The 11,649-nt window shown below is 48.2% G+C and overlaps 2 protein-coding genes across 2 annotated transcripts; both read left to right on the top strand.

Moving 5' to 3' along the window:
• Positions 1–769: 769 nt before the first annotated feature.
• Positions 770–2,558, top strand: ISG15 (ISG15 ubiquitin like modifier). The gene is made up of 2 exons (XM_039362785.1): positions 770–1,113; positions 1,545–2,558. Exons 1-2 carry the CDS (start codon positions 1,111–1,113, stop codon positions 2,043–2,045), a joined length of 504 nt encoding a protein of 167 aa, XP_039218719.1. The 5' UTR covers positions 770–1,110; the 3' UTR covers positions 2,046–2,558.
• A 1,635-nt stretch (positions 2,559–4,193) lies between these two features.
• Positions 4,194–11,461, top strand: P2RX2 (purinergic receptor P2X 2). The gene is made up of 12 exons (XM_039362685.1): positions 4,194–4,500; positions 5,332–5,467; positions 5,877–5,948; positions 6,830–6,896; positions 7,052–7,145; positions 7,750–7,830; positions 8,299–8,437; positions 8,867–8,997; positions 9,653–9,743; positions 9,831–9,896; positions 9,977–10,054; positions 10,676–11,461. The coding sequence occupies exons 1-12, from the start codon at positions 4,373–4,375 to the stop codon at positions 10,754–10,756; spliced, it is 1,164 nt and encodes a 387-aa protein (XP_039218619.1). The 5' UTR covers positions 4,194–4,372; the 3' UTR covers positions 10,757–11,461.
• Positions 11,462–11,649: the final 188 nt, after the last annotated feature.

Here is an 11,649-nt window from a genome sequence, read left to right as displayed (position 1 = left end):
TAGTAATATAAAGTTGGAAGGGACCTTGGAGGTCATCTAGTCCAACCCCCTGCTCAGGCAGGAAACCCTATACCATGTCAGACAAATGGCTGTCCAATCTCTTCTTAAAAACTTCCAGGGTTGGAGCATTCACCGCTTCTGGAGGCAGGTTGTTCCACTGGTTAATTGTTCTGACTGTCAGGAGGTTTCTCCTTAGTTCCAGGTTACTTCTCTCCTTGATTGGTTTCCATCCGTTGCTTCTTGTCCTGCCTTCAGGCGCCTTGGAGAATAGCTTGACTCCCTCTTCTTTGGGGCAGCCCCTGAGATATTGGAACACGGCTATCCTGTTCCCCCTGGTCCTTCTCTTCATTAGACTAGACATCCCCAATTCCAGCAGCTGTTCCTTCTATGACAAGGATACAAAACTTTGTCCCTGATTGACTTTTTGCTGCTTCGTTTTGTTTAATAATATTTCTTCCTATAAGATGCTTTGCAATTAAAAGTTTGGGGGTTTTTTTTGGCCCTGCTTTGTTTAATAAACTTTTTAAAGCTTTTACTGCCTTTATCCTTTGATCATTTGTGAGTCCGCAAACTTCCCGTGTACGTTGTTAGCATTGTCACATCCATCTTGCAAAAAGCATTTTGTGCATGAGTTTTAAGGGTGGGGGTGGACGTTCTTGGTGGCAACTGCTTCATATGTATGACGGGTTTTGGAGTCCCGGGTATCACGTGATCCCCTTTTGCTCTCGCCTGCCTTTTTTTTTTTTTTTTTTTTGGGATGGGGCAGGGCATTCCCCGACTCCCCCTCCTTCTAAATAGACTGCACTCCAACCTCCATCATCCTGGGCTAGCCAAGGGCGGCCTTAGAGAAACCCTGTTTCTTCCCGATCGCCTAAGTCATGCCCCGCCCCGCCGCGTTTCGCTTTCCTTTTCGCTTTCCTTTTCGGGTTTCGGTTTCGCCGCCGAAGAAACGCCGCGCGGGGAAGTTTTGTTTTCCGGGGGAGCTCCGCCCCGCCGGGCGAGGGGAAAGCCGGGCGGGCCGTATAAAAAGAGGCGCTCGGAGCTCCCGAAGCCAGAAGGAGGTTGGTGTGTTTTTTCCTTCGGCGGACGAATTGCGAGGACTCGAAGAGGATGGTAAGGATGGGGTGGAATTGGGGTACCTTTTACTGTCCTTGTGTAAGCTTCCTCCTTCCGTTATGTGTTCAAGGCGGACGGTATTTAATATTTATTTGTCCTGTAGGGGTGGGGCTCTAGACATATGTTGCACGCGGCATGTTTAGGTGTGGGTCATGTATGTGTTTCACTTGGAGAAGAGCGGGCAGCTCAATTTCACTCTGGATGGGTGCCGTTGTGCCCGCAATAAAAAAAAAATGACAATAAAGGTTATCTTTATCTTGCGCGCCTCTGCGCCCCTCGGAGGGGCTGCGGGGCGGCCGATCCTCGGGGGCTTCTCCGGGCCGGGCCGGGGTCCAGAGCCCCGGGTCGTCCTCGGGCGGGGGGGGGAGTGCGGGGGGGGGACTCCCAGCCAGCCAGCATTAAATCGACCCTCTTCTGCGCTTTCCCAGGCGCTGACGCTGACCGTGAAGCTCCTGACGGGCGAGGTCCACTCCGTGGGCTGCTCAGCCAGCCAGACCGTCTGGGACCTCAAGGTCCAAGTGGGCCACCGGACCGGGGTGTCGCCCTACCTGCAGAAGCTGGCCTGCCCGGACGGCGCCCACCTGGACCTCCGCGACGGCGCCCCGCTCGCCGACTTCGGGCTGCGCACCGGGGACACCCTCCTGATGATGGTGAAACACGAGGAGTCCATCCCGATCCTGCTGAGAAACAGCAACGGCCGGACCAGCACTTACCACGTCCTGCCTTCCGACACGGTGGCGCAGTTCCGGGCCCGGATTCGCACCCAGGAGGGAGTCCAGAACGACCAGTTCTACCTGGTTTACGGGAGCCAGACCCTGGAGGAGGGGCGCAAACTCTCCGATTACAACATCTGCCCCGGGGACACCGTGACTCTGAATCTACGCGTGCGGGGCGGGCTGAGGAGCCTCTGGGGAGGGTCTCCCCTGTAACCTTCGGAGTTAGCGGAGGGGTTTCCCGGTGGCTCTGCTTCTTGTCCAACTCTATGCAGGCGCCCTCTGCTTCTCTTCCATCGGTGCCCCTGGTAGCTGTAGAGAAATATTCTGATTTTTTTTGTGGTTTTTTTTTTTTTTTTTGCCAACTTCCAATACTGGACATGAACCGAAAGAAAAGGTTTTGTAGCTCGAGGCACAACTGTGAAATCTGTCTTCCAATTCCCCTGATGATAAATACAAAATAATATCTGATATATACTGGGGACAAAAGAGAGAGAGCCAATATCCGTTGGCATTGAATTTGCTTGTTCCACCCATCCCAATTTCTATTTTTTGTTAGCCCCAAAGGAGGGCGAAGAGCGATTCTGTTCTTGAATCCTGTACCTTTATCGAAAGTTTTCTCCCTTGTTATTGTAGACTAGAAGAATTGTACTATGTAACTCTGTTTTTACCTTGACCCGGCTGTGAAATTTACAGCTTTACAAATAAAACGAATTCAATTGGCAAGTATTGTTCCTTTTCTCTGTTGTCTGGGGCTCAGCGGTATCCATTTTTATGTAAGGCAGAATTCAACCTCATTTTCTTGGGAGTTGCCATCTTGGAATGCACACAGAACTTGAACCTGATGGTTGACTTGGTAATGTTTTGGACAGTGGGGTATCTATGTTTGATTTTTATTCTTCAGAGGGTTTGGACTTTAACCCCAAGCTGCTCGATTCACTGGGGGCCTGCCAAGCCTAGGTTTGATTTGTTTTGGGGGTTTTTTAAAATGATTTTTTATTGAAAGTTTGACCAAGTTTAAAACCTAATCAAAAGAAAAGAAAGAAGAGAAAGAAGCAAAAGTAGAGAAAGAAAAAAATGAAAAAGTACCTAATCTTTTCAACAAATATAAATAGAAATTATAAAATGTACCTCTTGCTCTATTACAAAGGAATGCATATTATTTTCTAATCAAAGCCACAAATCACAAAGGCATTTTTCCTTTTTTATGAAAATCCTAAATTTCCAGGCAGCCATAAATGAAACTACTGGGGTTTTTTTTCTTTAATAAAAAAAGTTAGCCACTCCTAGGTAGCATCAAACCTCCCGTTTTTGAGCATGGAAGAAGAATCTTTCCTATGTTTTAAACCTGGGGTTGAAGGGGAGGGACAACAAACCATCATAAAAGGGGGGAGGTGCTGATTTACTAAAGAGCAGTAGGGGAAGGGGGAGGAGGGTCCTGTGGTATCTGTTGGAAGTAAATTATGGGACCAGTAAATTTGACCCAGTCACTTTCTAATCTTTCTCTAGAATTCACTTCCACCAATTACGGAGCTGCTCAGTTCAATGGCTCAGGCTAAAATCATGTTGAAGTGAGTCACATTAAGCTGGCAGATTATTTGGGCAGAATACACAATATCGGCACAGCACAGCAATTGTGTTTCATGAGCCTGGGTTGTGCAGCTGCATCTGGGGTAACCATGGTTTATACCCTGAAGCTGGCTGTCTGGATTGTGGTGATAAATGGCAAACAGACATCCATTTCTGTTCCACTGTAGAACAGAAAGAGTCTGGAATCTGGGGAAGTTGCACATAGGACTAAAAGGGACCTTGGAGGTCTTCTAGTCCAACCTCCTGCCCAAGCAGGAGACCTAGAGGGGAAAAACCCACTTAGGGTTAGGTCCCCATGAACCGGGAGAGCAAAATGGACATCGCCGAGGGATTCATAGTGCATTAGTGTGCTTAGGAGGGTGTTGAGTTTTGGAGCCCTCCCTATCTATGTTTCCTGGTAAAATACAATTAAGGAGAAACTTCCTAACAGAACAGTTAACCAGTGGAACAGCTTGCCTCCAGATGGTGTGGCTGTTTCATCACTGGAGGCTTTTAAGAAGAGACTGGGCAGCCACCTGTCTGAAATGGGATGGGGTCTCCTGCTTGAGCAGGGGGTTGGACTAGAGCCCTCCAAGGCCCCTTCCAGTTCTATTCTGATCGATTGATGATCATTGCAGATTGTGTGAAGGGTTTGAAGATTGTGAAGGCCTAGGGCTGGACAGAGGATGTGGTGCTTTTCAATGACAACAGGGGGCGGTCCTGCCCCAGGGATGAACATGGGTTTTTCTTGAGAATTGCAGGAGACAAAGGACCAGGATCTGTAAATCCCGCAGCCTTCCCTTGGATGAGCCAGCCTGTCAAGCGAAGGGTGGACAGCCTCTCGCTTGTACATCATCTCCCTGCGAAGCTGCAGCCTGGCACAATTCTCCAAAAAGCTTTTTGGGATCGAGACTTCCTCGCCGTAGTTTTGAGTTTGCTTGTCTTCTCGCTACTCCAATAAAAGAAGGGATACGATGGGTCTGGGGAATGTCTGGAGGAACATCTGGAGTTACGAGACCCCAAAAGTGATTGTGGTGAAGAATCCTAGCCTAGGCATCATGTACAGGCTGGTCCAGCTCCTGATCCTGGTTTACTTCATCTGGTAAGTGTTCCCACCGTCCTGGGAGAGAGATGGTGGTGGGGTATGCAAAGATGCTTGGGGAAGATATTGTGGTGTCTAACTCAAGGGACATAATGTGATGCATAAGAACATTTAGACAAGGAAACAAATGGGAATTTGTGACTTATGTGTATGTAGCTATTTCACGTTACATATTAATATTAGAGCCAAACAGCTGTGAGGAAAGAAGAAATATTTCTTCCTAAAAGCAAAAAGGTGCTGATTCCTAGGGTGACACTTGAGGGGCGTGTATGTACGTGTGTAGGTATATTTATTCTGGTGCACATGTAGTCCCTCTGGCAGGCCTAATTTAATTAACTCTGTGTTTGCAGACCTCATCCTTTGATATGTGGATTAGGACTGGGTAACTTATTTGGGGGTTTGAGGAAGTTGGAGGAAGGGGTTTTTCCCGTTTGCTATTTTTACTTGATTCATTTAGTTTCAGCTTGACCCTCAATAATCTAGTGGAGACCCTGATTCTCAGACCCTGGTGGATTCTGTTAATATTTTAAGGGAAGATGGAAGCCCTATAAAGAGTGTAATGCATTTTGATATAAAGCTTCTCAGAATGGGATGAGGCCCACTGTGTGAGCACAGCCACTGTCTTCTCCTCGGCTTAGCCTGAGTGAACACCATTCACCTCCATACTTTTGAGGTAGTTGGAACACCCCTGAAGTGAAAGGCGCTTTTTCTCAAGGGATGAATAAAAGTTGCTGGTAGGGAGACAGCTCTTCCCACTGGTCCTGCTGGCTGAAGTAGACTCTGCCTTAAGGAGTTGTTTGTGTGCCACTGGTGTCCTTCTTTTTGCCACAGGTATGTGTTTAGCAACCAGAAGGGCTACCAGGAGTGGGAATCCGGTCCAGAGAGCTCCGTCATTACGAAAGTCAAGGGGGTCACCTTCTCACAGCGCAAGGTGTGGGATGTGGAGGAATATGTGAAGCCCCCAGAGGTGAGACCCACCAGAGCAACTTCTCCAGGCAGTCAAAGGAGGAACATCTGGAGGGGGGGAAGGGCTTGGCCACCCTTACTTTGCTGGAAACTGCCAGCCTTGATCTCAGACTTAGGTTGCCCAAGGATGGGAGAAAAATTTGGTTGTAACTCTAAAGTCAGCTTCTCCTAGAAGTGGCTTCTTAAGAGTCCCAGCATTCAGACTGAGGGTTGGGTTTAACTTCCTTCCTTCCTTCCTTCCTTCCTTCCTTCCTTCCTTCCTTCCTTCCTTCCTTCCTTCCTGATTTATTTCTGGCTACATAATGTTGATTTCCACAAATCTTATGTCATGGCTCCTCCTCCTCAGGAAAATGTGGCTTTCCAGGCCAGGCTTGGACTGCCGCTTTCACCCACTCTTGTCTTCCATGCAGGGAGGCAGCATCTTCAGCATCATCACCCATGTGGAAGTGACCTCTTCACAGACCCAAAAGACCTGCCCGGAGGTAGGGAACATGGAGGCAAAGCGAGAAGCCATCACAAGCACAAACATCCCTGGAGAGAAGCCGGGAGGGGTTCTGAATATCAATGGACGAGCTCTTATTTTTTTCTATTCTACTTTGCTTTGGGTGCCCCAGTTGCGCATTTGAGGGCTTCTGTCTTTACTTTTAGTTTCTCATGCGGCCCCATCCAAGGTCCACGGGAACTGAAGCTTTCACAAAGCCTAGTGAGGCTATTGAAGTTCTCCCCCAATCCTTGGAAGCTGTGGGGGTTTGGATGGAGGGGGGGAACCCTTGCCTCCATCCTACCAAGACAGAATAGCAGCGACTCTTTGGCCCACTTTGACGTAGGGACTTTCCATCTTTAATCATACATCCATGATTAAAGATAGGAAATCCCCACAGCTCAGTGGCCCAAACAGCACTTTCCCATTCTAGGGCGGCGTGCAAGCTGGACTCACGGGTCCTGCTCAATGAGAGGTGGCACCTGTGGCCAGGAAGGCCTTGGCATCATGCCCTTTTCGGAGCCTTTCAGTCACTTGTGCCCTGTTCATCTTGCTCCTTGACTACTGCAATGTGCTCCATGTAAGGCTGCTCTTGAAGACCACCTGGGCTTGCCTTGATAGCCCCAGGTAGCACTTCTGCTTAACAAGCTGCACTAATTTGACGTGCAAGAGCTCCCCAAATTTAGAGACGTTGTCCACCTGTTTGATTTTCTTTGCCTGCCAATTTTTGGGAGGAGTTCCAAGGCCAATTTTTAATTTTATTTCAAGAAAAGGCTCAGCATCCAAGAAGGAAAATTCTTTGTTGGGCATGTCACCCCAATGTATCCAGGGTCCGGCATCTTTACTGACCACTAACCCCTCTCCTGTGTCTCTCTTCTGCAGAACCTGAGGGCCTCCTGCACGTCCGATCATGAATGTGCCAGGGGAGAGGTTGAGGTGCTGGGGAACGGTGAGTAAGGGGTAACCTCCCTTGGCGATGACAGTAAGTAGCCGCCAATCTTTGGGGGCCCCATTCCTTGAGACAGGATGGAGACAGCCATATCCTGAGCATAAAAGCAGGTATAAAGGGGAGACCTGCACTTTCTGATTTTGGCTTTTCTGCAGGAATGAAGACAGGGCGTTGTGTCCCCTACAACATCACCAAGAAGACCTGCGAAGTTATGTCCTGGTGTCCCGTGGAGAACGAGGCAACTTTCAGGTGAGAAAGGGCATGGAGACAAGCTGCTCTCCAGTCCAGCTGGGCCCTGACTGGTGTCTTAAACTGGAGTAAGAAGCTGGGCTCACGCCACACATCAAACCCCAGATTTTAACTTAGGTCTGGTGAGACGCAAGGGCTTGGCTCACGTTCCGTATGAAGTTGTCATTTTTGGCTTGCAAACCATAATAGCTGGAGTATGTACTCAGATCGAATAAATTTGGGTCTAGATCAGTCCCACGATGGTTTAGAATGAATGGGAGGGTCTGCTGCATTTCCTGCAAGTAGGTGGATATTTCACAAGCTGGAAGGATCTTGCTCACTTTCAGAAATTAACAGAGCTCCTCCTGGCAAAGTTAGCAAGGAAGCCAAAAGGGAAAGCTGGGCACTGATTACTTGGCGTTTCCTGTGGTCAACTTCATTTTATTTCTAGATCTAGGTGAAGGTTTGGGCCTGAAGTTAAGCTTGGTTGTAATCCCTCCAGAGAGTTAGGAAGGGAAGAATCCCGGCACTTGGATTTCATAAAAGCCAGAAGGCAGGTTTGTGGTTCCTGTTAAGTTTGGCTCCGTCTGAATGTGGCTTTTTTTTCTTCTTTTTGACTCCATAGTGAGAGTTTGGCAACAATGGCTCCAGAGTTCACCATTCTGATCAAAAACAGCATCCATTTCCCTCGCTTTCACTTCTCCAAGTAAGGACCTAGTGGACGATCCCTTAAACACAGCAGCAGACAAAAAAAAAAGCCAACACAATCCTGGGCTGCATAAAGGGAGGCACAGAATCAAAATCATGTGAAGGCTCAGTGCCGCTTTATAAAGCTTTAGTAAGGCCACACCCGGAACATGCTGCATCCAGTTTTGGTCATCACATACAAAAAGTTGTTGAGACTTTGGGGAAAAAGTGCAAAGAAGAGCAACTAAGATGATTAAGGGCCCAGAGACAAAAACATATGAAGAGTGGTTGTAGGAATTGGGTATGGCCAGTCTAGAGAGAAAAAAAAACGGGGGGACGGGGACATGATAGCAGTATCCCAGTATTTGAGGGGTTGTCACAGAGAGGAGGGGGTCCACCTATCTCCAAAGCACCAGAAGGCAAGACAAGAAACATCACAATTGGCCTATGGTTTTTAGCTAATCATCCTGGTTTGTCTTTGCCCTAGAGAGAACGTCAAGGACAACAGAGATGGATACCTGAGGAACTGCACTTTCAATGAAGCCACAGATCTTTATTGCCCCATCTTCAAGTTAGGCTTCATTGTGGAACAGGCAGGCGAGAACTTTTCCGAACTGGCTGAAAAGGTAACTGTCTCACCTGGGGCGTTTTGTCTCATTACTGTGTTACGTTAAGTTGGGGGGGGTCACTATGTTTGGGGGATGGAGAGAAAGGGGCAGTGGATTAGGTGCTAGTCTAGATGTGGGAAAACCCAGATTCTAGTTTCCGGTCCCAGAGGCAAGCTGGATGGCCTTCAGCTAGTGCCACCCCCTCAGCCAGTCTGGTGGTGTGGTGAAGGCGTTGGGGGAGATCCCTCGGTTCAAGTTTTGAGAATACTCAATCAGTGGGAGTGGTGGGTGCTCCATCACTGGAAGTTTTTAAGAAGACTGGAGAGCTACCTGTCAGGAATGGTCTAGGGTCTCCTGCCTGAGCAGGGGGTTGGACTAGATGACCTCCAAGGCCCCTTCCAGCTCTAGTCCGATTCTGATTCTTTTGGCTCTGCTTTTGCCTGATAGGGCGGGGTGATCGGTGTGATCATTAACTGGAATTGCGACCTTGATCTGCCAGAGTCTGAGTGCAACCCCAGATACTCCTTCCGCAGGCTGGACCCCAAATGGACTCAAGTTTCCTCCGGCTACAATTACCGGTAAAACTTTAAACAATTTTGCAAGCTTTTTTCTGGGGTGGGAGAAAGACTCAAGCCCTTCTGGGCTTTTTTCTTAGGTCCGTAGGTGTGTAAGTGTGTTGCGGCTGTCCTGCTGCTTGCTTCACTTCGCAACCTGTCAGCCTAACATATTTGCAATGGGGGAGGGAGGAAGAATTGGAAGGAGGGAGGAACATGGGGGGGGGGAGTGTTGAATCCACTCTGTGCCGGGCAAGGAGGCGGCACCGCTTCAGCTCAAGGCCACTGAAAGAATGCAGAGACGGAGAAGCTGCATCAAAGCAACTCTGTTCCCAAAACAAGTATTACTAATTGGACACTGACCAATTGTGTATGTCTGTATGTGGGGGATTTCCTGATTCCCCTGTTTTCTGCTTGCTTATCCCCCCCTCCCCCAAGAGAGGAAAAGTAAATCTGGTCAGATGGAAGGACTAAGAGATGAGTTTCTTAGAACAGGAAGGCCACGTTTTTTTATCTTTGGATAGAAAAATATTCCAGCTGCCAGATCAGTTTTTTTTAAATCATCTTCTGGGCGTCTCAAGCCAAGCCTCAAAAGGAGCTGTTTCCTTCTGGAGGACTGTGTGTTTGGGGGGGTGTCACCCATATACAGCTAAACCACGTTCCGCTTTTAATTTTCCAGATTTGCAAAATATTATCAGCAAGGTGGACGAAGCACACGCACCTTGATCAAAGCCTATGGAATCCGCATTGATGTCTTGGTGCACGGGCAGGTAAAGGCGCCTCCATTTATAGTTATGGAATAATGGCCGTTTGGTTGAATTGCTGACAGGAGGTTTTGTGGAATCTCCCTTCTTTAGGCTGGGAAATTTAGCCTTATTCCTACCATCATCAACCTGGCCACGGCCTTCATGTCCATCGGAGTGGTGAGTAAGCAACCTTGGGGTGCCCCTGTCCAGGTCTCTTCATGTACTGATCATCTTTCCCCCACCCCCTTTTTTGGCAGGTATCCTTCCTCTGTGATTGGATATTGCTGACTTTCATGAATAAGAACAAGGTGTACAGCACCCGAAAGTTTGACCAGGTATGGCAGCAGGTCACAGTCTCCCTATTTTGGTCTTCGAGATAGGCTCCCGTGTGCTAGACTGGTTCATGGGCGCAGGCCAGTTAAGAGGGATAGGCAGTCATAGTTGTCCGAGAACACATTCACGGCACCATCGTCCTGGGGCTGCCACATTTTTTTTCATAACAGCTGGCTGGCCAAGGAGAGTCTTGGGATGCTACCAAGTTCGCAACATGAAAAAGGAGCAGGAGGGTTGTGGGGACTCCTTGCTCTCAGAAAGCTGGTCCATCATCTGGGAAAACAAGTTATGTTTGAAGGAAACAGCAGAAGAACAGAATGACAGAGCAGGGAGGGACCTTGGAGGTCTTCTAGTCCAACCCCCTGCTCAGGCAGACAACCCTATTCCGTTTCAGACAAGCGGTTGTCCAATCTCTTCTTAAAAACCTCCAGTGTTGGAGCATTCACGGCTTCTGCAGGCAAGCCGTTCCACAGATTGTTCTGTCAGGAAATTTCTCCTTAGTTCTCGGTTGCATCTCTCCTGGATTAGGTTTCTCTGCCCACAAATGTAGGGAATTGTTTTAAAAAGCCATCTGCGCACACTAGATACTCACTGTTTGTTTTTTTCTCTCTTTCTCTGGCCAGATATCAAAGAGTCCCAAGGCCTCTGTGAACATTGAATTCAGTGCCACCCATTTCGGCCCCCAATGCCCTCTGAGGCCCTAGACTACCTTTTCTGTCCAATCTGCCTTGGTTATGTCTGCATCTGATGACTTTGCCTCTTCCCAGAAAAAGCTCCCTCTACCACGTGTGTCATCGGAGCTGCCAAGGAGCCCTCCTGTTCACCGAATCCATTTCCAGAATCCATTTGCTCTCCTGCGAATTATTCGAGGGAAGAGAGAATGGACTAATTCAGGTTAACTAATTTTATTAAAAGATGTAATAAGCCTTTCTGAGCTGCACAAAAATGGTAGCCTGCAAAGTGGCTACCAGATTCCTTGTTTTTTTGGCTATGCTGGACTAACGTGGCTAGCGTACAAAAGAAAAGAACCTGGACATTTTTCGTCCTGGCTAAATACAGACTGTTTTTAATCTCTATGGAAAGTTTGGGAAGAAAAAAGGGGATGCTGGCAACCAACTCACGTTTATGACGGTTGCAGCGTCCCAGGGTCATGTGATCAATCCCCTTTCGCAACTTTCTGGCAAGCAAAGTCATTCACCATTTGACTAATTTAACGACTTCAGCGATCCGCTTAGCAAATGTGGCAAGAAAAGCCGTAAAACAGAGCAAAAACCCACTTCGCAAATGACTCACTTGGGGTGGCAAGTGAATTAGGGGCTTGGACTCAAGTTAACCTCAAGGATACAGTCTCTGTATTCAAAAGAGTCCAGAAACGCTGGAAATAAATCCCAAGTTCCATTCCACGGAAACAAAGCCCTCTTCTTTGCGTCCGTTTCCTGAGCGAAAAAGCACAGTCGGGCCACGTGAATAGCAGCTAATTGAATCAAACAATTCACACAATCTAATTAGTTGCCCGAGGAACCGGCTTCGGGGAAGCTCAGGCACTTGAGAGTTGCCTTTATCTACTGTTTCAAAAGGGTCAATGGGGGGGGGGCAC

Source organism: Crotalus tigris, unplaced genomic scaffold, assembly GCF_016545835.1.
Source record: "Crotalus tigris isolate CLP2741 ecotype Arizona unplaced genomic scaffold, ASM1654583v1 scf7180000019478.12717781048:2074007, whole genome shotgun sequence".
NCBI lineage: Eukaryota > Metazoa > Chordata > Lepidosauria > Squamata > Viperidae > Crotalus > Crotalus tigris.
Note: the sequence above shows the minus strand (reverse complement) of the source record. Positions and strands in the feature narration are given on the sequence as shown.

Bases quoted from the DNA above. Each gene is read 5' to 3' on its own strand.
- P2RX2 (XM_039362685.1), top strand. From the start codon at position 4,373: ATGGGTCTGGGGAATGTCTGGAGGAACATCTGGAGTTACGAGACCCCA. The intron at 5,468-5,876 runs GTGAGACCCACC...TCTTCCATGCAG, and splicing joins AATATGTGAAGCCCCCAGAG to GGAGGCAGCATCTTCAGCAT. The intron at 8,438-8,866 runs GTAACTGTCTCA...TTTGCCTGATAG, and splicing joins TTTCCGAACTGGCTGAAAAG to GGCGGGGTGATCGGTGTGAT.